Source organism: Podarcis cretensis, assembly GCF_951804945.1.
Source record: "Podarcis cretensis genome assembly, chromosome: 7".
Taxonomy (NCBI): domain Eukaryota; kingdom Metazoa; phylum Chordata; class Lepidosauria; order Squamata; family Lacertidae; genus Podarcis; species Podarcis cretensis.
In genome coordinates this window covers 92,151,077-92,179,070 of record NC_137176.1, presented here as the reverse complement: position 1 = coordinate 92,179,070, position 27,994 = coordinate 92,151,077, and the positions used below count along the sequence as shown (strand labels likewise).

Below are 27,994 nucleotides of genomic sequence, written 5' to 3'. Positions count from 1 at the left end.
TAGATTCTCCCACAAAGACGTGGGGAACGGGATGTGAGCAATGGCTATTTGGAATTCCCCCACAGACCAACAAATACCGTATTTTTCGCTCCATAAGAAGCACCTGACCATAAGACGCAGCTAGTTTTTAGAGGAGGAAAGGGGGAAAGCCCCAGTTTTTGACGATCAGCTCACAGTTGTGCAGCTTCTTTTGCAAAGGAGAAAATTTCTAATTTATAGAGGCCAGGGCCCGAACAGACGCACAGACATTTCCCCTTACTTTTTAGGAGGAAAAAAGTGCTATGGAGCAAAAAATACAGTAGGTAGGGAGTTGCTACCAGCCTGGTGACCTTCTGTCATAAACAAACTTCTTCAGATTGCAGTCCTAAAGTCATGTACTAGAGAGAGAGCGCTCTTTGGGCTCAATAGGATTCACTTTTGTGCAAACAAAAGTACGAGGGACAAACCTGGGCCATTGAAGGCTCTGTGCCAGCTGATGCTTTGAGCCAAGTGAAGCATATGTCTGTAAATCTGTCACTGCAGTCGTCCGCAGGCAAAATATTTTCAAGCAAAATGTGCTGTGCTCATAAATACGCCACGCATTTTGAGTCAGCTCCAATCAGACACGGAAGGCACAGTAGCACAAAACCACTGCTCACACAGATTGCCTACTGGCCAGGCTCCCCAGGGTATCCAATCAAGTAAGCATTAATAGGTAACCTGCCAGACAGGAGGTAAACAACGCACTCAGATTCCTGTTGTAGATTACCCCTTTCTGTGATGTAGGTATGATGTGTCTGGGGGTGGTCTTGGACTCCAGGGTGGGCAATTTAAAATGTCTATATAAGGGCGGGCACACGTTTGTTTGGGATCCTCCTCCTTTCCTGCGTGTGTTGCAACAGATCAATAAAGATCAGGCTTACTAGCTGCTTTGCTTCTCAATATTATCTGCTTGGCCTCTGTTATTTTCTCCGACTGATGGAGAACCTGCAAAGGACTCTATAAGGGCTCTTGTGTCCCCCATAAGGGAATAAGGGCAGATTTCCGTTTATTACATGTGGCACCTGTGACAATGACAGTTCCACAGATCGAAGCAGTGAGGAGAAGTGATCTTGCTGCTGCTGCTGCTGCTGCTGTTGAGCGTTACATTTGCCACAGGGGTAGCCGTATCCATTAATTGCAATTTCCGTAGTGTTTGGAGAGCTCTGATTTATTTTAAAAGGTACTGGCTAAAACTCAAAGCAGTGTTTCTGTGCTTCCTGAGTAATCCTCAAAGTGTTTTCACACACAATTAATTAAAAGCCTTATTTAGCATTGGGAAATTATGCAATCAAGCATGATAGCTAATGTGCCTTTTGTGCTTTGAACTAATGAAACTTTCTGTCTGAAGAAGAGCAGTGAATGTTATTAACGGTGACAACTCAAATCACTAATCTGCCCTCCTAGCAGTGTTTGTGGCTGTTTCCCCTCTCTAGTGAGAATGCAAATATTCCTTCTCTAGCAGGGCTGCAGAACAAAGGGTGTCATCCTATCCTGAATTTTGGGTTCTAAAAGATCACAGTGAAATGCTGAACACAAGAAGAGCTGAGGTCTGTCAGCTGGGCAAACATTTTTGTACTTAGAAATAAAAAATAAAAGGAAACTTGGCTTCACCTTTAGTCAACATAGGCAGCCTGCATTTTTAAAACTACTGGATCGAGCCTCTTCCTTTAGTGATTTAGAACCAGGTTTTGAAATAATCTGGCTGGGGGTGGGAGCAGTGGCAAATGCAGCCCTCAGAGCCTCTTTGGCTGGCCCTCAGATTTCTTCCCACATTCCTGCCCCAGCCATACTCCTTCACAGATACTGCTTTGCACCCTCTAGTAATGTTTTTGCCTGACCGAAATGCTGTCTGACTCTGATGATGACTTTTGCTTGCCTATACAGACTGGAGAGAGGCAGGTGCTGATGGAAATGACAAAAAATACTGTATTTTTCGCTCCATAAGCCGCACCGGACCATAAGGCGCACCTAGTTTTTAGAAGGGGAAATAAATTTAAAAAATATTATTCCTCCCCTAGCCCCAAAGAGCAAAGAAGCCAAGACAGCGAGTGGGATCCATCCCTCTGGCTGTCTTGGCTTCTGCCATAGCTATGGCAATACCCCCACCTCCCGCAAAAGCCCACAGGAGCCGCGCACCCTTTAAGGAGTGTGCGGCTCCTGTGGGCTTTTATACGAGGAGGGAGAAGGGACTGACTGGCCGTGTCAGTCCCTTCTCCCTCCTGGGAAAAAGCCCGAGAGCAAGAGCCACACGGAGCTTATGTGCGGCTCTTGGGGGCTTTTCCTACCTGCCTCCCCCCTGCATTCGCTCCATAAGACGCACACACATTCCCCTTGACTTTTTAGGAGGGAAAAAGTGCGTCTTATGGAGTGAAAAATACGGTACCTACTATTGCAGAGTGGCAGGCGAAGGTGATGGACTTTGCAGAGTTGTCCATACTTGACTTGCAGGATCCCAGACCAGGACGATCAGAAATTCCAAAGAGACTGGAGTAAGTTTATTGTATATGTGAACGACAATTGCAAAAATCTGAAGACACGAGCAGGATTGAAATAAACCCTACAATGTGGACGCATAGTAAAGATTTAAATTGCACGATTGGATGTGATATGGGATACACGTTGAAGGGAAGGAAGGAAGTCGCAAGCTCGGCAGAGCAAAAAGGTTGTTTTGTGTTTGTTATTGTAATGTTGGAAACGTTGTTCAAAGGAAAATAATAATAATTTATGGGGGAAGGGGAGGAGAGAGGCAGGTGCTGAAACTACCCTAGTGTACCAAGTTAAAAATCACCGTATTTTTGTGTGTATAACACTCCCCCGTGTATAAGACGCCTCCTATTTGGGGGGACTCAAAATTAGAAAATGGGGGGAGATTGCCCCCTTGTATAAGACTACCCCCCCTTTTTAACATAATTTTTTAGTTAAAAAAACCTAGTCTTATACACAGAAAAATACAATCATTTGTTATCTGCCCACTTTGGCCTGCCTTATTCCTAACTAACACACGGCCCCCCAGGAATTTTCCCGGAAAGAAAGGCAGCCCCAAGGCTGGACTAGGTTTCGCATTCCAGAGTGTGAAAGCAGTTTACAGTACTGGGTAGTTTCTCTCTCTCTCCCCCCACCTCCAATATTCGAGAGAACCAAAAGCGCTTTCTTCTCGTTCACCCCCCTGCCTTCATAAACTAAAGTTTGCTGCTGCTCTGGATGACTCGCACAGATCACGCTGAGATTGAAACGCACACGGACAGACTTCTCCAAAATATTTTTAGCTTGCGGAAGAGTTGCAGCTGCTTCTTGCTTCTGCTGGATTTCAGTACAAGAAATTAAGCGAGGAGGAACAAAAATAGCCTGCTTCTAGGGAAAGCCAGCTAGGTTTTTTGTTTGTGGTTTTCCCAGTAGTGATGTATGGAAGTGAGAGGTGGACCATAAAGAAGGCTGATCGCCGAAGAATTGATGCTTTTGAATTCTGGTGCTGGAGGAGACTCTTGAGAGTCCCATGGACTGCAAGAAGATCCAACCTCTCCATTCGGAAGGAAATCAGCCCTGAGTGCTCACTGGAAGGACAGATCCTGAAGCTGAGGCTCCAATATTTTGGCCACCTCATGAGAAGAGAAGACTCCCTGGAAAAGACCCTGATGTTGGGAAAGATTGGGGGCACAAGGAGAAGGGGATGACAGAGGACAAGATGGTGGGGCAGTGTTCTCAAAGCAACCAGCATGAGTTTGACCAAACTGCAGGAGGCAGTGGAAGACAGGAGGGCCTGGCGTGCTCTGGTCCAGGGGGTCATGAAGAGTCGGACACGACTAAACGACTAAACAACAACAACATATATGTGTGTGTGTGGTCAAGAGTACTATGAGGATTTTTAAAATTTTTATCCTGCTGCAAGAAATGAAAATCTGCCCTCATTCCCTTATGGGGGACACAAGAGCCCTTATAGAGTCCTTTGCAGGTTCTCCATCAGTCGGAGAACAGAGGCCAAGCAAAGAATATTGAGAAGCAAAGCAACTCGTAAGCCTGATCTTTATTGACTGTTGCAGCAGGATGCTCCCCTCACACACAGAAAAGGAGGACCCAGAACAAAGGGGTGCCTGCCCTTGTATAAATTGCCAGCCTTGGAGTCTAAGACCACCCCCAGAAACATCATACATACATCACAGAAGGGGTGCAGCTTAAGACCACCCCCCAGACACATCATACCTATATCACAGAAAGGGCGGTCTACAGCAGAAATCTGAGTGCATTGTTTATCTCCTGTCGTCGTCTGGCAGGTTACCTGCTAATGGTCACTTGACTGGATACCCTGGGGAGCCTGGCCAGTCTTTTGTAATGACAAATACTTAGTTCCTGAGCCAGGTCACAGGCTCACCCTATTCATACACAGACCCTTAAGACAGGATTTTTGAAGGAAATGACAATGGGGAGGCTTTTCCATTTTCCTTGACCTTGCAGAGAAATCATTTGGTCAGTTTGGGAGTCAAAATGGTTTCAGGGCTGTTTTCCTGTGCTGCTTCAGACATGTGGTTTGTATATTTGTGTACGTGTTTGCTTGGTACATTTACGAACATTTATTATATATATATATATAAGACCTTAATTTTTTTATTTCACAACCTTTGCTGCCACCTGCTTATCTTGATCTGCCAAGAGAAAGGATACTGTGGCAGTGGCTTGGCGACCAGGAAAGGACAATAAAAGAGGGGTGATAATCTAATTCCTCAAGTTTTTATAAAGAGTGCAAGCCAGAAGGGCATGCGCCACCGATTCGGGACTGCCATCTCCACAGGGACATAAGCGTTTTTCGTATGGAGTCTGTTGGAATCGTCCTTCAAGTACAGCCGATACAGCATTACATTCAATCTTGCGAGAGTAAAAGCGTGTCTATATTTTAGGATTGCTAGGTTATGCAGATAGGGTGCCAGAGAGTTGAAATGGGAAGGTAAAAAATAGTCATACCATTGGCAAAATTTACTTATTGTGGCCAAGTTGTTCTGACGCTCGGTATCATTTAGGCACTGACAATAATTTTGCATGCTTCTCCAGCAATTTTTGTGCATGATCAGAGAGGACCTTTTAAACTATTCTCAGGATGAAATGGAGATTTCTTCCCCATCCCTGTTTTAAAGCTTTTATAATAATAATAATAATAATAATAATAATAATAATAATAATAATAATTTTTAAAATAATAATAATTCATTTCCCTACAGCTAAATGCCCATAGAAATATTTGGGCAAGCCAGGCAAGCTGTAATACTAAATCTAGTCCATGTTTGGATAGTTACAGCTTGCAGTTCTTGTAAAGATTTTGACTGTTTCCATGACGGCGTGCTTCCATCTTGTGACCAAAACCTTGTACTACACCAGGAATCCATGTCATCTAAGCCCATGGAAATAATAACCCTGATCTATATATTCTTTTATATTTCTTCACATGCAAACTATCCATCAAAGCATATGCTATAATTTGTATGCTAACACCAAACTGTAATCTATGAAGGCAAGTATACAAATTTAATAAATAAAAATAAAAAATGAGGCTGAACTCCATCAATTCTTATGTTTTAAAATAGATTATGTCTCTGTGTGTCATTTTACTTCTATTGTGTTTTTAAAAAAATGTTTTCCCCTCCCCTATGTTTTTAGCTGTTCTTATTTCATCTGTAAGCTGCTTTGAGTCCCTGTCAGGGAGAAAGGTGGGGTTTAAATAAAAAATAAACCTGGGGCACAAAAGCCAAACACTGTTTTAGTTTATATGAACAAGAGCCTAACTTCCAAAGCCCAGGTAGTCATTGCATACAGTTCATCTCATCTTTGGCGAGACTTCAACTGCAATTCTGCGTTTGGGTCTTGATGCCACAGGTTCTAGGAAAACATGGCTGTAACGACACACGATATGTGACAGCTGGAGCCCATATTTCTTTACGGGATGATGTTATCGCCACATCTGGCAGGGATCCCTGCCTTCCAGCTGTGCTGTAGCTATCAAGTACTGAGAAGCTTTATCTCTAAGTCACTCTTTCCCAGAATCAATCAACAGATGTTTCCTGTGCTACAGTAGTTCCAGCTGGCTGTTTTGTTGCTTTCCCTTCTTTTCTTATATGCTGCAAATTCTCCATGTTACAAATGAAAGGAGAAATGGAAAACAATTTTTTTAGTGTGGCAGCACCTACAATCTGGCACATTTTTGTTTAGACAAGCCTACCTAGACATATAGAATGTCAATGCATATTTTAATTTTTGTTTAGTTTATTGTTGATTTTATCTTTCTTTTTTTGTCTTAATTATTTATTCATTTTCAAAATACTGATACATGAAATTATCAATAACACAAATGAAAGAACCCCAAATGAGAAAAAAACCCTATCGAGACGCAATACTATTTACTCAAAGTACATTTTTTTCCTTTTCGCCGTGATAAACTCGTCACTTAAATTGATTTTATCTTTCAAATGTTCTAAAGAGTTGTTTTTACTAGTTGCATTGATTCATTTATTGTTTTATTGTTTTATTCCCTTTGCAAACTGCTTTGAGCCAACATGGTGTAATGGTTGGAGTGTTGGATGAAACCTCTTAGTAGCGTTTGTAGGAATACATCTGTGTGCCCGACACTCATGTAGGTTCAGACAGACACCTTGTAACATGGGGGGAGTCAGTCCGAGGTCAAGCAGGGAGGCAGGCAAGTAGGTAGAGAGAGATACCAAGGAAGCACTGCAGAGCAAGTGATTAAACAGAATAAACTCATGACTCTATCACCGTGTCAAGAACATGTCACAGAAGACACCTACAATAAAACACCAGTCTGGAGGGCCCCCAGAATGAAATGTTTGATCTGAAGGCAGCCCTGTTCAGGGAAGTTTTTAATATTTAACGCTGTATTGTTTTAAACACTTGATTGGGAGCCGCCCAGAGTGGCTGGGGAAACTCAGCTAGATGGGTGGGTTATAAATAATAAATTATTATTATTATTATTATTATTATTATTATTATTATTATTATCATCTGAGAGCATCATGGTTCCACGTGAGAACACCAGCTACTCACAAGAAGATGCTTGCAGTTGATTTTGCAAGGCACACATCTTGGTTGGCTCACAACAGCACGATGTCAATGACGACAGGGTCTCATGCCGAATGCACCGTATTTTTTGCTCTATAAGACTCACTTTTTCCCTCCTAAAAAGTAAGGGGAAAGGTATGTGCGTCTTATGGAGCGAATGCAGGCTGCGCAGCTATCCCAGAAGCCGGAACAGCGAGAGGGATCGCTGCACAGCGCTCCCTCTCGCTGTTCTGGCTTCTGGCTTAGCCGCGTTAAGCCTCTTCAGGTCAGAGAGAGCCTTCATCCCGCTGCCCTGAAGAGGCTTCGCGTGCCTATCCCAGAAGCCAGAACAGCTGCGCAGCGATCCCTCTCGCTGTTCTGGCTTCTGAGATTCAGAAATATTTTTTTTCTTGTTTTCCTCCTCCAAAAACTAGGTGCGTCTTATGCTCTGGTGCGTCTTATAGAGCGAAAAATACGGTAAATGAACTTCAAAAAGACTCAATGAATTGAAAGTGGAGATGCTATATGCAGTGCTATTTTTCTAGAAAAAGAGGTGTCAGACCCAGTGGCGATGCTTCATGCTCTGGCACTGGAGAGGTGGGGGTGGCAGAGAGCAGGCGGGCGCAGGGCTGGCACACATCCTGGGGTTGTGTGGCACCCAGCATGGGCAGGGGGGGCAGCTGCGATGGTGCTCTCCCCGCACTCCTCTTCCTTCGCCAGTGGTCAGACCTCACCATGAACAACTCCTTTGGTCTCTTATAACGGCAATGGTGCCCACCATTCCAGAACTGAGTTCCGGTGAGTTCTGGCTGAAGAAACGCCCTGGCTATGGGCACTTTTCTTTTCCTTTATTTACCGTATTTTTCGCCCTATAGGACACACTTTTTCCCCTCCAGAAATGAAGGGGAAATGCGTGTGCGTCCTATGGGGCGAATGCAGGCTTTCGCTGAAGCCTGGAGAGCGAGAGGGGTCGGTGTGCACCGACCCCTCTCGCTTTCCAGGCTTCAGGAGAGCCGCAGCGCCAGTCCCACAAGGTCGGGGGACAGCGGGGAGGCGGAACGCCGCCATCCCGCTGTCTCCCGATGTGGTTTGGAGGCTGACGGCGGGGAGACACGTGCTTCTCCCGGCCGCCAGCCCCGCAAGCTCCAGGGACAGCGGGGAGGCGCAGCGCGTCCTCCCGCTGTCCCCGGACCTGATCTGCAGGCGGGCGGCGGGGAGAAGAGCGCTTCTCCCCGCTGCCGGCCCCACAAGTGCCTGGGGGGGGGGGAATAAATTTTTTTTTCTTTATTTCCCCCCCAAAAAACTTGGTGCGTCCTATGGGCTGGTGCGTCCTATGGGGCGAAAAATATGGTACAACATAGTCCACAACAACTCATACATACAAACAAACCCACCACCATTGACGATTATCGAAATTAAACTCCTATCCCCTTACACAAAGAAAACATAACATAAAAATAAAAGACTTCCTTTATCCTGTAAATGGCCTCCTTATTTACTTCTTGTACACTGTTTCTTTTATATGTGATTACTACAATTTTTCCTAATTATGACTTTAAAAAACCGCAAAGTCTCCTGCAGAAATTAATCGAAACAAGTCCAGGTGTATATTTTGGGGCACTGTTAGGTAAAGTATTCCCTGCATTTTCCTCATTCTTTTTGAAATTCTTGTCTAGGTTGTCCCCTAACTGTCTCTGTTAATTTGGCCAATTCAGTAAAATCTAATAATTTATCCTGCCATTCCTTTTTTGTTGGCACAAATTCTTTTTTCCAATTTCTGGGTACTTTTCTTTCTTGTCTGTTTGGTTACACAAGGAAATCTTTAATAAAACTCATTTAAAAAAAATAGGAACCTTGTCATCACAGCTTAATTGAAAAGGCCTCTTGGATTTTCCATTTGTGTTGCCAGAGTGACAAAGACTAAGTGGCCCCTTGTCTTGTGCAAATTAATGTCCAATGCAGTCTTCTTTACAACTGCTGTTCTGGCTGGACAGCTGAGACCTCCTTTGCAGGATGACGTCCCAGCAGCGTTGATTTCCTCCTACAAACAGGAATTTAAACATGGAGAAAAGCTAGTTGTCAATTGCCTAAGTTACTCTAGAGCAGAGGGTCTTTTCTTTTCGCATCTGTTGCTTGACAAATATATTGCTTTTAGCAGAAGCAACTTTTCCATGTATTCGGAAAGACAAGCCACAATACTATTCAAAGCACCAACGATGATTTGGTTTCCTCTTTGCCAGAATTTGCATAGCCTCCTTGACTTCCAATACTACTGTATTTTTGGTTTTTATGGAAGCCGCCCAGAGTGGCTGGGGAGGCCCAGCCAGATGGGCGGGGTATAAATAATAAATTATTATTATTATTATTATAGTAACATGTTTTTAAACCATCCCAGAGAGGATGAGGAGTGCGACTGACAGGTGTATGGCTGTTAAATGGATGTTTTGACATTTTATCTTCTGGTACAAGTCCCGTGAGACTACAATTCGAAAGCGACACCGTAATAAATATTTACTCTGTATTTTTAAAATAAAAGGTAAAGGTAAAGGTACCCCTGCCCGTACGGGCCAGTCTTGACAGACTCTGGGGTTGTGCGCCCATCTCACTTAAGAGGCCAGGGGCCAGCGCTGTCCGGAGACACTTCCGGGTCACGTGGCCAGCGTGACATCGCTGCTCTGGCGAGCCAGAGCCGCACACGGAAACGCCGTTTACCTTCCCGCTGGTAAGCGGTCCCTATTTATCTACTTGCACCCAGAGGTGCTTTCGAACTGCTAGGTTGGCAGGCACTGGGACCGAACAGCGGGAGCGCACCCCGCCGCAGGGATTCGAACCGCCGACCTTTCGCTCGGCAAGTCCTAGGCGCTGAGGCTTTAACCCACAGCGCCACCTGCGTCCCGTATTTTTAAAATAGCACCTCCTAAAAAATCTGGAATTCAGAATAGCCTAATCAAATGTGTGCGAGGCTAAAGCATGGCATCAGAACTCTGGTTGAGCTCAGTTGACCCAGCTGTGGGCTATCCATCATTATAACAACAAGGGAGCAAACGGACCATCTGTGCTGAGCTGCACTCACAATTGTGAAGTCTGAGGTTATGATGATGCATCCCCAGCTTTTGCAGTTTGCTGCGGTGTCACAAAGGCACCTGTCAGTTGCATGGCTATAAAGGTGGCCTCTCCCTCTTCCCAGCCCAGACCTCAGTGGGCAGCAGCTGTGGCACTCAGCTCTGGGGGGGGGTCTCCTTCCTTGGGGAGGCAAAAGGGCAGGAGGAAGGAGGCACTCATCACGCAATGGGATGCTGAGGAACAGGCAGAAGGCAAGTTTGCTTGCTGGGTGGGATTGCAGCTTGAAGGCAGCCGATTCCCACAGACAGAAACTGGCTGGTGTCTGGAAACAGACCTGGCAGAAACTGGCAGGTGGAGTTTGCATGTGGTTGAGGAGAATGGTGTGTTTCTGTGTGTGAGAGTGGGAGCGTTTGGACGTGGTCCAGAATGGTGTGTGTCTGAGTGTGTCTGCAGGAGCGTTTGGACGTGGTGGAGGACAATGGCGTGTGTCTGCGTGTGTCAGCGGGAGCGTTCGGACATGGTCAAGAACTGCATGTGTCTGTGTGTGTGAATGGGAGCGTTTGGACGTGGTCAAGAATGGTGTGTGTCTGCGTGTGAGTGGGAGCGTTCAGACGTGGTCAAGAATGGCGTGTGTCTGCATGTGTGAGTGGGAGCGTTCGGACATGGTCAAGAATGGCGTGTGTCTGCGTGTGTGAGTGGGAGCGTTTGGACGTGGTCGAGGAGAATGGTGTGTGTCTGCATGTGTGAGTGGGAGTGTTTGGACGTGGTCGAGAATGGTGTGTGTGTGTGAGTGGGAGCGTTCAGACGTGGTCGAGAATGGCGTGTGTCTGCATGTGTGAGTGGGAGCGTTTCGATGTGGTCGAGGAGAATGGTGTGTGTCTGCATGTATGAGTGGGAGCGTTTGGACGTGTTTGAGAATGGTGTGTGTCTGTGTGAGTGGGAGCATTCAGACGTGGTCAAGAATGGATTATGTCTGCGTGTGTGAGTGGGAGCGTTTGGACGTGGTGGAGAATGGCGTCTTTCTGTGTGTCAGTGGGAGTGTTCGAATGTGATTGAGGAGAATGGTGTGTGCGTGTGTGAATGGGAGCAGCCAGTGGAGGGTCTGGCTGAGGCTGTTGGACGGAGGCCATCCCACTCACCGCGTTGTTTGCCTTTCAGGAAGACGGTGAAGTTTTCCCCAAGACTGACTGTGAAAGTAATGAAGAAAACAGCAGGATGGAAGCAAGGCAGTTTATATTCCTAAATAAATGACCTTTTTTAAAAAAAAATAAGCAAAACTGTGTCTGACTGATTTTTTATCAAACAAATGCAACAGTAAATAAACGTCTTTCAAAATAAATCAGCATTTAAATTAGTGTTCATTAGCTCCTGCAACTGCAGATGTTTCCCCAGTTGTTGCTGTTGACTATGATGATGTCATAATGCCTGTGATGTCATAAACAGACCTGATGACTAAGGGGAAGTGGATGGGGGGAGGGATAGAGAGATAAAAGAGGAGAAAGGATGGCAGAGACAGAGTTGACCTGTGAATTGGGATTCTACTCTTTTGTGAAAGTGTGTTGTGTTGAAACTTCAAAGGATTGGCTTAGCGTTTTGCACACCCCACACAGCTGACTTTTGCTGCCTTCCAAGTACAATTCAAAGTGTTGGTGCTGACCTTTAAAGCCCTAAACGGCCTCGGTCCAGTAGAAGGAGCATCTCCATCTCCGTCGTTCTGCCCGGACACTGAGGTCCAGCTCCGAGGGCCTTCTGGCGGTTCCCTTGCTGCGAGAAGCCAAGTTACAGGGAACCAGGCAGAGGGCCTTCTTGGTGGTGGCACCTGCCCTGTGGAATGTCATCCCATCAGATGTCAAGGAAATAAACAACTACCTGTCATTCAGAAGACATTTGAAGGCAGCCCTGTTTAGAGAAACTTTTAATGTTTAATAGACTATTGTATTTTAGTGTTCTGTTGGAAGCTGCCCAGAATGGCTGGGGAAACCCAGCCAGATGGGCACGGTACAAATAATAAATTATTATTATTCCATTTTGTGATGGCGCCACAACACTTTCAAACTCCCCAATGTGGACTGAAGGTACCTTCTTCCACCTTTGGTGGACCTGCCCAAAGATTAAGGCTTTCTGGGAAATGATTTATAATGAGATTAAGAAAGTGCTTAAGTGCACCTTTCATAAGAAACCAGAGGCATTTCTCTTGGGTATGGTCGGCCAGCTGGTGTCGAAGAAGGACAAGAATTTCTTTTTGTACGCTACTACGGCAGCAAGGATTCTTCTAGCAAAGTATTGGAAGACACAAGAGCTACCCACGCTGGAGGAATGGCAGGCGAAAGTGATTGACTTTATGGGACTGGCAGAAATGACCGGCAGAATCCGCGACCAAGAGAAAGAGACTGTGGAAGAAGACTGGAAGAAGTTTAAAATATATCTTAAGAGCTACTATAAAATTGAGGAGTGCTAAAATGCTGAGGGAGAGGAAGACGTAGAATTACAGCGGTAAACTGTGTTTAATTTAGGGTGGAATTGAAAAGGAGAATGAATTTATATTTAATTGGCTAAGAAGGGTTGCTGAATAACTGTTTAAAATAAAGGATGCAAAAAGGGGAAGGTATGGGGAAGTCCGGGAAAAGAGGTTTATGGAAATAAGGTAAAGAAAATATGATTTTTTGTGTTTGTTTTTATGTTGTTTTTGTGTTTGTTAAAAATTTGGAAATTAATAAAAATTTTTATTAAAAAAAACAAACAAACAAACTCCCCAATGTGGCAATAGGCCCCTGTTCTACAGTGACCGGCAATAGCTTTCCAGCCAGCCTCAAATACACCTGATGATGGTTAGTTTTTCTTTTTCTTTTAATTTTCTATGGAATTTACTTGATAACATAATTATGAAAAAAAATAATTACAAAACAAATGTCAATTCAAAATACAATACAATTCACCATGCACCCCTACATATATACACATAAGACTTCCCCCAACACCTTTACCTTTTTCTATTTTCCTGTTGTACAAAACTTAACATTATACTAATTATACTCTCTTAAAGTTTCCTTTCGATTTTTAGAACCTTTTCATTCATATATACAGAAATCAAATGCCGTCAAAGAAGCCACACCACTGTTATATTTGTTTAAGTAGTTCTTGAACACGTCCCATTTTTGAATAAATTTTTGGTTAGCATTACCTCTCAGCCTGTTTGTCCTATGAGCCAATTCAGCAAATTCTACCAGTTTTGTACAGAAAGATTTCTTTTACTTTTGTTGCTACTTCTCTGCCTACAATCCCAAGTAAGAACGCCTCAGGTTTTTTCGGAAATGTTCTTATAATTTTTTTTAGTTCATCATATATAATATTCAAAATTCAAAACAGTCAAAATATTTTCAAAATAAAAAACAAAAACAAAACAGACTGACTTCCCTCTATTCCCTTCCTTGGTTTCATTATCAATATACTGCATGTCCAGTTTGAACCTTATTTAAATGACTTATTATCCATTCATAGCCAAATTACAATAAATTTTAAAACCCTGCTAATGTAAAAATAGCTTCATATTGGACTGGGCCTAGCAGCCCCGACTCTATATAATATAATATGATATAATATGATAATCTGCGAGAAGGCCCGGCGTCTGAGGCCTCCTGCCGTTGCCATAGCGACGCGCCGGGCCTAGTCCGCCGCGCGAGGCCTGCCCGGAGCAGCGGCTTTTCCCAAAGCTGAGGGGCGGAGCTGCGAGACGTGGCAGCGGAAGCAGGAGCCGGGCGGGTGCCCGGGAGGGAGGGAGGGAGGGACGCGCGGGCCATGGCCGGGGCCTGGGCTGGCTTCTCCGAGCAGGAGCTCCGGCGGCTCCAGGGGCAGCGCCGAGGTAAGCAAGGCCGGCGGCGGGTGAGGGGCGGCCGGGGAGGCGGGTTGCGGGAAGCCGGAGCCGCTTTGTTTCGCTGGGCTCGGGGTCTCATAGAAACGGAGAATGGTCGAGTTGGGACCCCCAAGGGTCATCTAGTCCAACCCTCCTGCAAGGCGGGAATCTTCTGCCCAACGCGGGATTCGAACCCACCACCCTGAGATCGAGAATCCCATGCTGTGCCGGCTGAGCTATTCCAGACCAGATGGGGAAATTACAAGTAATTCAAAACCCTGCTAATGTAAAAAAATACCTTACTGTTGCTGTATGTAGGTTTTATTTTATTGGTTTCTTATATTTTGGAAATGTACATTCAGTTTTTCCCCACTTTAAATTTTGTGAGGGTAAGCTATACAGTGGCGCCTCGCAAGACGGAATTAATTCGTTCTTCAAGTTTTTTCTTCTTGCGAGTTTTTCGTCTTGCGAAGCACGGTTTCCCATAGGAATGCATTGAAAATCAATCAATGCGTTCCTATGGAAACCGCCTTCAGACCAGGTCCGGGGACAGTCTGTCCCCCGACCTCTTCTGAAGGCTGGGGGGGACGGGGGACAAGGGCTTTTCTTCCCACCGCCAGCCTTCAGAAGGCTGTTCTGAAGGCTGGCGGTGGGAAGAAAAGCCCTTCTCCCCACCTCCCGCCCCGCAAGCTCCGGGGACAGGAGGGCTTTGCTGCCGACCCCCAGCATTTTAAAAGCCCCCGGGACAGCGGAGACTTCTCTGTCTCGGGGCAATCTTAAAATGCTGGCGGGCGGCAGCGAAGCCTTTTAAAAGCCCCCGGGACAGCGGAGACTTCTCCGCTGTCCCGGGGCAATCTTAAAATGCTGGCGGGCGGCAGCGAAGCCTTTTAAAAGCCCCCGGGACAGCAGAGACTTCTCCGCTGTCCCGGGGCAATCTTAAAATGCTGGCGGGCGGCAGCGAAGCCTTTTAAAAGCCCCCGGGACAGCAGAGACTTCTCCGCTGTCCCGGGGCAATCTTAAAATGCTGGCGGGCGGCAGCGAAGCCTTTTAAAAGCCCCCGGGACAGCAGAGACTTCTCCGCTGTCCCGGGGCAATCTTAAAATGCTGGCGGGCGGCAGCGAAGCCTTTTAAAAGCCCCCGGGACAGCAGAGACTTCTCCGCTGTCCCGGGGCAATCTTAAAATGCTGGCGGGCGGCAGCGAAGCCTTTTAAAAGCCCCCGGGACAGCAGAGACTTCTCCGCTGTCCCGGGGCAATCTTAAAATGCTGGCGGGCGGCAGCGAAGCCTTTTAAAAGCCCCCGGGACAGCAGAGACTTCTCCGCTGTCCCGGGGCAATCTTAAAATGCTGGCGGGCGGCAGCGAAGCCTTTTAAAAGCCCCCGGGACAGCAGAGACTTCTCCGCTGTCCCGGGGCAATCTTAAAATGCTGGCGGGCGGCAGCGAAGCCTTTTAAAAGCCCCCGGGACAGCAGAGACTTCTCCGCTGTCCCGGGGCAATCTTAAAATGCTGGCGGGCGGCAGCGAAGCCTTCGCTGCTGACCCCCAGCATTTTAAAAGCCCCCGGGACAGCGGAGGTCTTCTGAAGGCAGGCAGTGAGCGAAAGTCTTTGCTCCCCCCCGCCTGCATTCAAAAGCCCTCCGGGACAGCGGAGAAACGCGCTGCGCTTCTCCGCTATCCCGGGAAGGCAGGTGGGGGGGGGGAGCAAAGACTTTTGCCCCCCGCCGGCCTTCAGAAGAGGTCCAGGACCTCTTCTGAAGGCCGGCGGTGGGCGAAAGTTTTGCTCCCGACGGCCAGCATTTTAAAAGCGGTCCGGGATAGCGGGAAAGCGCAGCGCGCTTCCCTGCTATCCCGGACCGCTTTTAAAATGCTGGCGGTGGGAAGCAAAGCCTTTCGGCCCCCGCCGGCCTTCCTGGACCTCTTCTGAAGGCCGGAGGGGGGCGAAAGGCTTTGCTCCCCACCGCCAGCATTTAAAAGAGGTCCCCGGAGATTTCCCTATGGGCTTTCTTCTTGCGAAGCAAGCCCATAGGGAAATTCCTCTTGCGGAACGACTCAAAAACGGAAAACTCTTTCGTCTTGCGAGTTTTTCGTTTTGCAAGGCGTTCGTCTTGCGAGGCACCACTGTAGCTTATTTAGCTTATACAGTACGTAAATCTTGCACTCCCACAATGGCTCTCCAGGGTCACAGACAGGGGACATTCTACCCTACCTGCCCTACCTGCAAATGCCAGGGATTGACCCCAAGGGACCTTCTGCATGCAAGGCAGGTGTGGTGTTGCAGAGCTGTGGGCTCCTCCCCGAAACCTAAATTTAAGATTCCAGTCCTCATGGTTCTGATTAACGGGCTGGTTTAAATAAGTGCGCAGGAAGTTGCTGCTTGGCAGCTGCTCTCCAGGTTTTTCAGGCAGGGGACATTCCCAGCCCCTACATGGAGATGCCTGTGAGAGCTGGACCATCAAGAAGGCTGATCGCCGAAGAATGGATGCTTTTGAATTTTGGTGCTGGAGGAGACTCCTGAGAGTCCCATGGACTGCAAGAAGATCCAACCGATCCATTCTGAAGGAAATCAGCCCTGAGTGCTCACTGGAAGGACAGATCCTGAAGCTGAGGCTCCAAGACTTTGGCCACCTCATGAGAAGAGAAGACTCTCTGGAAAAGACCCTGATGTTGGGAAAGATGGAGGGCACAAGAAGAAGGGGACGACGGAGGACGAGATGGTGGGACAGTGTTCTTGAAGTTACCAGCATAAGTTTGACCAAACTGCGGGAGGCAGTGGAAGACAGGAGGGCCTGGTGTGCTCTGGTCCAGGTGGTCATGAAGAGTCAGACACGACTAAACAACTAAACAACAACAACAACACACTCCCTACAGGCATGCATAATGAAAACCCAGCTGTCTGGGTTCTTCTTGTTACTATTTTATTTATTAAACTTATATACTGCCTTTCAGTGACAGCAGTCACAAAATTAAAAGACGCCTGCTTCTTGGGAGAAAAGCAATGACAAACCTAGACAGCATCTTAAAAAGCAGAGACATCACCTTACCAACAAAGGTCTGTATAGTTAAAGCCATGGTTTTCCCAGTAGTGATGTAAGGAAGTGAGAGCTGGACCATAAAGAAGGCTGATCGCCGAAGAATTGATGCTTTTTAATTCTGGTGCTGGAGGAGACTCTTGAGAGTCCCATGGACTGCAAGAAGATCCAACCTCTCCATCCTGAAGGAAATCAGCCCTGAGTGCTCACTGGAAGGACAGATCCTGAAGCTGAGGCTCCAAGACTTTGGCCACCTCAGGAGAAGAGAAGACTCCTTGGAAAAGACCCTGATGTTGGGAAAGATGGAGGGCACAAGGAGAAGGGGGCGACAGAGGACGAGATGGTTGGACAGTGTTTTTGAGGTTACCAGCATGAGTTTGACCAAACTGCGGGAGGCAGTGGAAGACAAAAGAGCCTGGCGTGCTCTGGTCCAGGGGGTCACGAAGAGGTGGACACGACTAAACGACTAAACAACAACAACAACATCATGTAGATGCCAAATAGCATACAGGATCACCTGCAGTAGAGTAAACCATGCCACCTAAGCTGCATTAAAAATAATTTTAAATTACTTTTGTTATATTATTATCATTACTCACTCTTGAGTTCCAGAAGCCTTAGGTCTCTTCTAAAACGGTTCTGGATTAAAGTTTTGCAGTCAATACTTTTAGGGGAGGGGTGAAATTAATTCATTTCTTTCTTTTTTAAAATTTATTTAATCTTTTTGATACAAACAACAACTGCAAAAGACACATACAACAAAAAACATAATAACAATAATAACACAATTTGACAATTCAGATTTGAATGCACTGATATATCTATGACTACACCTTTTTAACAATATTTTCCCACCTCTCTCTTTCCCCCCACCACTTCCCCCCACTATCCACCTTATCACTTAAATATCCATTCCAGATTTCTTCATATTTATCCATTTTTAATTTGCATCGACATGTAATTCGTTCTTATGTAGCTAATCTATCCATATTATCAGTCCATGTGCTCAATGGAATCTTTTTGCGGCTCTTCCAATTCATCAAAACAAAGTTTTTTTGCTTCTAATACAGCACGGTACATCCATTTTTTTTGACCCCTTGAAATCTCCCACGTTTCCGGAATATAATTTAGAATTAAATTCAGTTCCCCTAAATAACGATTTCTTTTTATTACTCTTGCTATAAATATCCTCACCTCGCACCAAAATGATCTTATCATTGGGCAGTTAATCATCATATGTACTAAGTTTGCATTTTTACTCCCACATCTCCAGCAGTTGTCTGCACTTGTTATTTTCTTCTGGAATCCAGTGGACTCTGAATATTATTTTCTGTTGAATAAGTCTTAGTCTTAGATCCATAGAGGGTATTTCTGTTGATTTTATACTTGACTCCAATATATCATTTGTAATGTGTACCCCTAACTTCACTCCATTTTTGTCTATCATATTCTAAATCATATTTCTTCAATTTTAATTCACTTCTTTATTTTGTAGCTTACCCCATGCATTGGAGCTCCACGGATGTGAAAGCTTAATTTTTGTTTATTTGGGCCATTTAGATCCGCCTCTTGCACCGCAGCATCGGCCAGCTCCTGTAAGCAAACACCGCCAACATCTGCAGCGCAAAAAGCCACTTCAGCAGATATGTGGAGAAGCAGAACTTCCCGATGGAGCAGCCTTGTCGTTACCCCTGGAGCAGAGGCTTTCTGCGCCCAAACAGAAGAGCTCCTCTCCCCAGACGCCTCTCCCACCGCCCCAGTCTCCGACAGCGGAAGAGCAGCAAGATGCCAAAAAGCAACAGGTTCAACCTGGAGTAGATAAAACGTGTAACGGTGACCCCTCTACAGTGCCAAGTCATAAACCGGAGAAAAAGAAAATGGAATTGTTAGTAAGTCTGTAATGAAACTCTTAAGAGTTTTATCATCCCAAACAATCTAATTGCAGAGGGGGAATTCAACGTCGTACTAAGGTGATTGTTCCATCAGGGCAAGCATTTCTGTTTGTCAGACAGAACGATTGCCTCCTCTCCCCACCTGCTGGTTTGGGGTTCTCCTGACACCCCAACCCTGAGCCAATTTCAGGGACATAGGGGAGGGATAAACACTGATGCATAAACATAAGCCCTTGTGTAGGGCTTCCATTGATGGGATTCAATGGAATCCCACCCAGAGTTGTAAAAGGTAAAGGTAAAGGTACCCCTGCCCGTACGGGCCAGTCCTGACAGACTCTGGGGTTGTGCGCCCATCTCACTTAAGAGGCCAGGGGCCAGCGCTGTCCGGAGACACTTCCGGGTCACGTGGCCAGCGTGACATCGCTGCTCTGGCGAGCCAGAGCCGCACACGGAAACGCCGTTTACCTTCCCGCTGGTAAGCGGTCCCTATTTATCTACTTGCACCCGGAGGTGCTTTCGAACTGCTAGGTTGGCAGGCGCTGGGACCGAGCAGCGGGAGCGCACCCCACCGCAGGGATTCGAACCGCCGACCTTTCGATCGGCAAGCCCTAGGCGCTGAGGCTTTAACCCACAGCGCCACCTGCGTCCCAGAGTTGTACTGCATAGTAAATTGGAAGATACATGAAAAATTGCAGTGGTGTTTAGGGGAATAAATATTGAGATCTTTTTCTGCCCTTTCTTCACCTTGATCCCGGGCCCTAAGGAAGTCAGACTATCCTCCACTAGGGTCAGGGCCTTTTCAGTGACGGCTCTAACCTGGTGGAATGCTCTGTCCCATGAGACTAGGGCCCTTCGGGATTTAATCTCCTTCCGTCGGGCCTGTAAAACAGAGCTATTCTGCCTGACCTAGAATTTGAATTCAGCCTGATCTTTTATTTCCCTTCTCTTCCCTCCCCTTTTATGAAGATCACCCGCTCTGAGACCCCACAGCTAATTCTCCCCTGGCCTCCTTGCTGGCCCAAGTAGGACCAATTCAGCCAGCTAGCCCTGGGGATTATCTAATTGATTTTTGATTTTTATTGTTATTCATGTTTTTATACTGTATTTTATAATTAAATGTTTTAAATTTGTTGTTAGCCGCCCTGAGCCTGGTTTTTGAACTGGGAAGGGCGGGGTATAAATAAAAATTTATTATTATTATTATTATTATTATTATTGATGTGCTTTTATGTATAGGGCCAAATCTGACCAGCTCTCCAGTCTTGCTAAGGTCATGTGCATAGTTTTAGAGACCTTTGCTTTGGTGCAAGCACAACAGCTAGAATTTTCCTCTTATGCAGAGAGCTCTGCACATTGCTTGTCAGTGCAATTGTACGAAATAGTTTCCAGGCTTCAGGGAACAATTTCCACAGTGCTGGCCTTTCTGCCATGAAGCCCCTACACATTGTAGAGGATTCCGGGACATGTTGCAGAATGCATACTCATTTCATGTTAGGCACTAGTCATACTTTATGGACATCCTTGTTGCCCTGCGTGAACTTGAGCCGCGGCAACACTCAAAACTTCTCTGTAGCTGCTCATGGCAAGGGAAGATTTAGAGTGTATTCAGACAAGCTGTGGTTTATTATTTATTAAATTTATATACCACCCTTCATCCGAGGATCACAGGGTGGGTTGGACACAGTTTAAAAGGCACTGATACACAAAGGATAGAAAATATATTGAGCTGCCTTATAACAAGACAGATCTAGCTCAATATTGTCTACAGAGGTGACTAACCTCTAGACCTCCAGATGTTGCTGGACTAGCTTCCATCATCCCTGATGATTGGCCATGGTTGTTGGGGCTGATGGGAGTTGTGGTCCTCTCAAGTTAGCAATCCCTGATCTGTAGTGACTGGTAGTTGGACCTGGGCCCTTATTCATGCAAAGCAACAATTCTTCCGTTCTGTGAGTCAGTCAAGAGCAAAGTTTTCAGTGATATCTGTCCTCAAAGGATCAGTTTGCTGCAGGGGTTGAATAGCAGAGTTTCTGGTTTCTAGAACATATTTAGGGGGCTCCCGTAGAGAGGAAAGGGGAAGGAAGTCCCTTTATGCAGAAATTCTTGTGCTGGTGGGACCGTAACTTCACTGCTTTGGATACAACCTCAGATTCTGAAACCAGGCTTGGCGTTAAAGCGACTAGTGTGAATTATTCAAATATTTTTGAAGCAATTGCAGAATGCATCATTGACTCGGTTACCCTATGGGCTAGTTTTGTGGGAGAGGGAGAAAGAAGGCAATTCCTTGTTAATTCTGTTGTTTTGTCAATGTTCAGGCCAGAGAAGTCTCGGTGGGAGATCCTACAACAGGAGCAGAAGCTTATGGAAGAAAAGAACAAGCGCAAGAAAGCTCTCCTGGCTAAAGCAATAGCGGAAAGGTATGAAGAATCTTTAGGTGTAATATTTCGGCAGGCTAAAGGAACACAATAACTACAGTGGTGCCTCGCAAGACGAAAAGAATCCGTTCTGTGAGTCTCTTCATCTTGCGGTTTTTTCCTCTTGCGAAAATGCAAGCCCATTAGCGGATTAGCACTTTTAGTGGCTTAGCGGATCAGCTGATAAGCGGCTTAGCGGCTTAGCGGATCAGCTGATAAGCAGCTTAGTGGATCAGCTGTTAAGCGGCTTAACGGATCTGCTGATAAGCGGTTTAGCGGATCAGCTGTTAAGCGGCTTAGCGGATCAGCTGATAAGTGGCTTAGCGGCTTAGTGGATCAGCTGATAAACGACTTAGCGGCTTAGAAAAAGGTGGGGGGAGGGGGAAAAAACCGCAGGAACTCGCAAGACATTTTCGTATTGTGAAGCAAGCCCATAGGAAATTCGTTTTGCGAAGCACCTCCAAAACGGAAAACCCTTTCGTCTAGCAGGTTTTCCGTCTTGCGAGGCATTCGTCTTGCGGGGCACCACTGTATTTCCCCCCGAATTGTGTTGCTGGATCTTAACAAACCCTGCCTGCCTCATTTTCTCAGCACTAGCACAAAGTGTTTTTCCTCTGAATATCAATAAGAAATCCCACCGTTACTGTTTGGAAGGTGCAAGCTGGATTGAAAAGTGTTTGCTGTTCCTCTCCTTTTAACTTAGACTATAATCATGACTTCATTCCATTGCGTTCTGTTGAACAAAACAGGATGTAAGTTCATGAGAATGTTTGGAATCGTGTTGTAATAAGGAACTTATAAGATGCCAATCACCCATCTCCTACTACCCTTCTGAGAAAAACCCCACCCCACCCTCCCACTACAGTCGTACCTCGGGTTGAATGTGCTTCGGGATGAGCGCATTTGAGTTGTGCTCCACGGCAACCCGAAAGTAACGGAGCGCATTACTTCCGGGTTTCACCACTTGCGCAGACGCTCAAAATGATGTCATGCGCAGAAGCGCCGAAACATGACCCGCGCACACGCAGATGAGCGGACACGGGTTACTTTTGCTTCTAGATGTGAACAGGGCTCCGGAACGGATCCCGTTTGCATCTAGAGGTACCACTGTATATATAAGGGTCTGGTGACTTCTGTTTCGGAGTATCTGAAGAAGTGTGCATGCACACGAAAAGCGTATACCCAGAACAAACTTAGTTGGTCTCTAAGGTGCTACTGGACAATTTTATAAGATGCTGTTATTCATGTGAAAAGGGAGGGCTGGAGACCAGGTCTCCAGCATTACAGATCTAGGTTGAGCTGCTTGGCTTTGTAGAAGAGCTCTTGAACAAATTCTCTGTAGAAGTTGAATGAAAAAGTGGTAAGACCGTTTTCTTATACTTAGTATAAGCTGGTTAGAAGTCAAATAAAGTTTCCAGGGGGATTGGTAGCTTTGCAGGGGGTATAAAACCTGCTGAACTGTAGATGATTTTAAATGCAACCTGCATATCTTTAAACCTTTCTCCATAAAGCCTGTCCAGTCTCATCCTTTCATTAAAATAAAGATAAAAAATGGAGTTTTTCTGGAGTCCATTCTTTGTTTGGAAAGCCCAGGCTTTTTTCCTACTGTATAAATGAAGAAAAAACACAGCTCTAACATTCCTGAGAAGTTTTAACAAGTCTTTCTTACTGAAATACTTATAATGGCACATTGCCAACAAATATGGTCTCTTCCCTCCCCAGATCCAAAAGAACTCAGGCTGAAACAGTGAAGTTGAAGCGGATTCAAACCCAGCTCCAAGCTCTGGATGACATGGTGTCTGCTGATATCGGGATCCTGAGAAACAGGATTGACCAGGCAAGCCTGGAGTATTCATGCGCTCGGTAAGGACTAAGTACAGAATAAGAATAAGAGATTGATGCGTGAGGAGAGTATTCACTTCTACAGCAGTGGCGACAAATACAAGGCCTGGGTTTTTGGTCGCCCTGCTGAAAAGATTTTTTAAAGTTCCATTAGTATAGTTTAGCTGGACTTACCCTCCTCTGTTCCTACTCCCCCAATCTGCTCTTCATTTCCCTGGAGCAGTTTTTTTGGGAGGGGGGGCAATGGGAGAGGAGAGGGAGAGGAAGTCTCATGTGCAAATGGAAGTCCTTGTGCTTTATTGTGCACAATCTATATTAAAACCACTGATTAAAATGGATTTAAAATTCTGTAGAATAGCTGATGGGAAACAGCTTGGGAAGGCAGCCTTGAGAACGGCAGCTCTCATCGCACCCACATTTGCACGAGGGTTGACCATGGGTCAGTGTGGCTCATGGCCTGAGAAAGGTGGGTGACCATGGCGTCCTTTCTTACAAGGATAGTTGGAGGAATAGTGATAACGGTCATATCTGTTTGCCTTTCAAAGCTTTTTCTTAGCTGGTCCCATGTGTAGTGCTTCAAATCTTCAATTCCAGTCTTGAATATACCAGTTATGAAGCTTTAACAGAGTAGACTTGGTTATGTTGTCTCTGCTTCCAGTTTTTATCCCATTTTCTTCAGTCTGCTGAGTAATTTTTTTTCTGCAGATCAAGTAGTTTTGGTTTTGAGTAGCTTTGTCGGAGAGCTATTTAATACTAGAATGAACTACAGGCATACCTCGGGTTGAAGTCGCTTCAGGTTAAGCCTTTTTGGGTTGCGCTCTGTGGCAACCCGGAAGTAACGGAGTGCGTTACTTCTGGGTTTCACCGCTTGCGCATGTGCAGACGCTCAAAATGACGTCACACGCATGCGCGGAAGCAGCGACTCGTGACCCGCGCATGCACAGACGTGCGGACGCGGGTTGCGTTTGCTTCAGGATGCGAATGGTGCTCCAGAACGGATCCCGTTCGCATCTAGAGGCACCACTGTACTTTGATGATGATGATGATGATAATAATAATATTATTATTATTTTTTAAATTTATATCCCACCCTCCCCAGTCAAAGCTGGGCTCAGAGCGGCTAACATCATACAAGGAAGACAATGCATAAAAACAAACGATCAATAAATTAAGATACATCCCACAATTAACTCAAACGAATTAAAATTAAAACTCAACAAGTGGCAATCTTCAAGTTAAAATTGAAGGCGATTTCCAACTGTTTCCACTGATATTATAAGCGCCTGTGAGCGAGCTGGGAACCTCCTTTGTGCTTGTTCTTATACAAGGAGAAAATGAGTCAGACTGAACCCTGACCAAAGGCCTGGCGGAACAGCTCTGTCTTGCAGGCCCTGCGGAAAGATGTCAAATCCCGCAGGGCCCTAGACTCTTGTGAGATAGCATTCCACCAGGCCGGGGCCATGGCTGAAAAGGCCCTGGCTCTGGTCAAGGCCAGTCTGATCTCTCTGGGGCCTGGAATCTTTAGGATGTTGGTTATTTGCAGACCGTAAGGTCCTCTGTGGGGCAAACCAGGTGGATGGTAGACTCTCCTTTGGAGGTTTTTAAACAGGGTTTGGATGGCCATCTGTCAGGGATTCTTGAGCTTTGATTCCTGGCTTGGACTAGATGGGGGTCCCTTCCAACTCTACAATTCTGTGTTCCTGTCCGTAGAGCAGCCAAAACTTCCCTATTAAACAGTTGCTCTTTTTTCCCATCCTCAGGAAGCGTTACGACAAGGCAGAAGCCGAGTATGTGTCCGCGAAGCTGGACCTCCAGAAGAAAACGGAAGTCAAAGAGCAGCTCACGGAGCATTTGTGCACCATCATCCAGCAAAATGAGCTTCGCAAGGCCAACAAATTAGAGGAGTTAATGCAGCAGCTGGACGTGGAGGCAGACGATGAGAATCTGGAACTCGAGATAGAGGTGGAGCGGATGTTGCAGCAGCAGGAAGCGGAAGCGGCGAGGCAGAGGGCGGAGTCCCAGAAGCCGGCCCTGGTTGGTGAGGAAAATGCAGCTTCCCCGGCTGCCAATAAAGGACCTGAGAGTGAAGGCCGCACAGATTCAGAAACATTAGCAGAGCAGCCCACCGCTTTCCATTCGAATGGCGAAGGCCAAGCAGTAAATTCTGCTTCAGGGGAAACGACGGCTCAGGACAGCACATGAACACTGAACCTAATCAGCTAACCTCTGGCTGGCGCCATTATCCTATTTACCCATAGGGTTTAGAGGCTTCTTCTCCATGGTGCTACAAGAGCCCTCTGAAATCTGGTTTTTGATGGCAGCGCTATCTCCATTCGTCTCCTGGCTCGCCAGCATACTCATGTGAGCTCTATCATCTTCTCCCTGCCCACCTTCCGCATTCATGCAAACTGCATGTGGTCCATGGCAATTGCCTTGATATCGGGGATGGAAAATGTCAGCCAAGCCTTTCTTCCTGGCCTTCAGAACTCCTTCCAGACCGCACCCCTCGCTGGCTCTCCTTTGCACCCTGAATGTTTTTGCCTGGCTGGACTGTGTCTTTGAACTCTGACCGCACCTCTCTCATTTGTCTGTGTGGCTGAATGTGTGTAGAAGCTAGCCTGCCGTATGGAGGTCAAGCTTACATTCGCTACTCTGCCCTCCACTGGCATGTTGTCCTCAGAAAATTAGCCGGAAGGGTCTGTGACCCTTCGGCTGAAAAAGGCTCCCCCGCCCCCCCCCCCCGCTTTATATTTTAAAAATGCAAGCCAGTATGAGATAGGTGCTATCTAAAACACACTCCAGTATACAGGGGTACCTTGGGATGCGAACGGGATCCGTTCAGGAGCCCCGTTCGCATCCTGAATAGAACATAAGATGCGACTGCGTTCGTGCGCGGGTCGCATTTTGCCGCTTCCGCGCATGACGTCATTTTTAGCGTCTACGCATGCGCAAGCGGCAAAATCTGGAGGTTACGCGCTCCGTTACTTCTGGGTTGCCGCGGAGTGCAACCCGAAAGTGCTCAACCTGAAGCACATTCAACCCGAGATATGACTGTATTGGCAGTCCTGTCCTGATAGGTGGGTTTTTTCTTTCCGTTACAGTGGTACCTCAGGTTACAGACCATAGCTGTCAACTTTCAGATTTGAAAATAAGGGATCAGCAACCTCAAAAATAAGGGTTCAGCAGCCTCACCTGTCCCGGGGACAGTCTACGGGATATCTAACAATCTGGGATAGCAGTGGGAAGCAGCGAGAAATGGCGCTGGAATAAGGGAATTTCCCGCCAAAAAAAGGGAGGGTTGACAGCTATGTTATAGACGCTTCAGGTTACAGACTCCGCTAACCCAGAAATAGTACCTCGGATTAACAACTTTGCTTCAGGATGATAACAGAAATCGTGCAGCAGCGGTGTGGTGGCAGCAGGAGGCCCCATTAGCTAAAGTGGTGCTTCAGGTTAAGAATAGTTTCAGGTTAAGAACAGACCTCCGGAACGAATTAAGTTCTTAACCAGAGGTACCACTGTACTGAGCTACAGAGGCTGGTGGAGAGTTGACTGCATGCCAGAGCCACACAGTCTATTAGTGGAAGACGTTTGAAAGCAGCCCAGCTGCAAAATAAGATACATTCATTTCATTCCAAGAAGCGATTAGATTTGCACAAACGCATGCACACACTTTGCCATCCACAAAGATCCTTATTGAGCCATCTCATCCCAAAGTCCACACCCCTTAGGACTTGCAAAACCTTGTGTGTGCCACACTCGTGGCATTTGTAACTCAGGCTAGTCAGTCACTCCATAAAATTGGGAACCTTAGTGCTGGCTTCTTTGCATGTGTTCATGCCCCCGTGCTAATGTCCAAAATTTCAACCTCCTTGGTAGGCAACACTTTTTCATACATTGCACCTTGGTCACTCTGTGATCCCTTCATTCTGCACCCCTCCTCCCTGCTCCAGTAGCAGGGAGCCAAAACAGGGCCAATGCGAAACAAGGAAAAGTTACCACTTGGGGGACCCCAAAGTTTGCCAGATTACAAAAACAAAACATTTATTTAATACCCAAAGGGGGCAACGTCCCATAAAACTGCCCAGTGAGGTGGGATGTCATTAATAAATATTTCTTATTCATGTAGCAAACATATTTTCACATTTTCTTCCTATTTTATAAAGTTACAAAAAGGTGCATTACTAGAGATTGACAAAACGCTGTTAACTTAATTCATACTGCTAGTAAACAGTAGGCAAATAGTTTTTAGCAAACACAACCTGATTTGTGCAAGAAAAATGAAAATAAAATAATTCTAGTCACTGTTAAAAGAGCAAAATATAAGTAAGGCCTCACTGTAAGCACTGGGAAAATATTACTTATCAAACAACTGCAATAAATGTTCCATATGAGATTCTTCATTTCACTTTTTATTCCGGCAATAAAGAGCAAGAGGGTCTGAGTTCAAGGCTGGGTTGCAGGGCTTTCTTCTCTGTGCAAAGGGTCATAAAAATGTTTTTCATATACTGTTTACCATGAAAAAATGTATGGGACGCATAAAGTAAATCATTGTTAGCCATTTCCTCCTCTCCCGCCATTCCATCAGGCTGCCTTAGTGGCGGAGGCATGAAACAAGGTTCATCCACCAGCTTTGCCAAAGACCAGCTCCATCAAGCACCTCTTTCCCCTGTGCTGTCTCTGTGCCAGGTGGCCGTGATCAAAGTCACGACAGTGGTGCCTTGCAAGACAAAATTAATCCGTTCCGCGAGTCTCTTCGTCTTGCGAAGCACGGCTATTAGCAGCTTAGCGGCTTTTAGCGGCTTAGCGGCTATTAGCAGCTTAGCGGCTATTAGCGGCTTAGCGGTTATT

At 46.1% G+C, this 27,994-nt stretch overlaps 1 protein-coding gene and 2 long non-coding RNA genes across 3 annotated transcripts in view; 2 read left to right on the top strand and 1 right to left on the bottom strand.

The window, feature by feature from the left end:
• LOC307220594 overlaps positions 1–27,994 on the bottom strand; it is a 144,469-nt gene that overhangs the window by 74,111 nt on the left and 42,364 nt on the right. The window lies entirely within an intron of this gene.
• LOC307220573 lies at positions 10,941–11,456 on the top strand. Its single transcript, XR_013840935.1, has 2 exons — positions 10,941–10,990; positions 11,180–11,456. It is a non-coding gene; the product is annotated as an uncharacterized lncRNA (long non-coding RNA).
• Positions 13,815–27,424, top strand: GORAB (golgin, RAB6 interacting). Its single transcript, XM_079984456.1, has 5 exons — positions 13,815–13,978; positions 18,556–18,880; positions 21,203–21,304; positions 23,024–23,164; positions 24,904–27,424. The coding sequence occupies exons 1-5, from the start codon at positions 13,915–13,917 to the stop codon at positions 25,343–25,345; spliced, it is 1,074 nt and encodes a 357-aa protein (XP_079840582.1). The 5' UTR covers positions 13,815–13,914; the 3' UTR covers positions 25,346–27,424.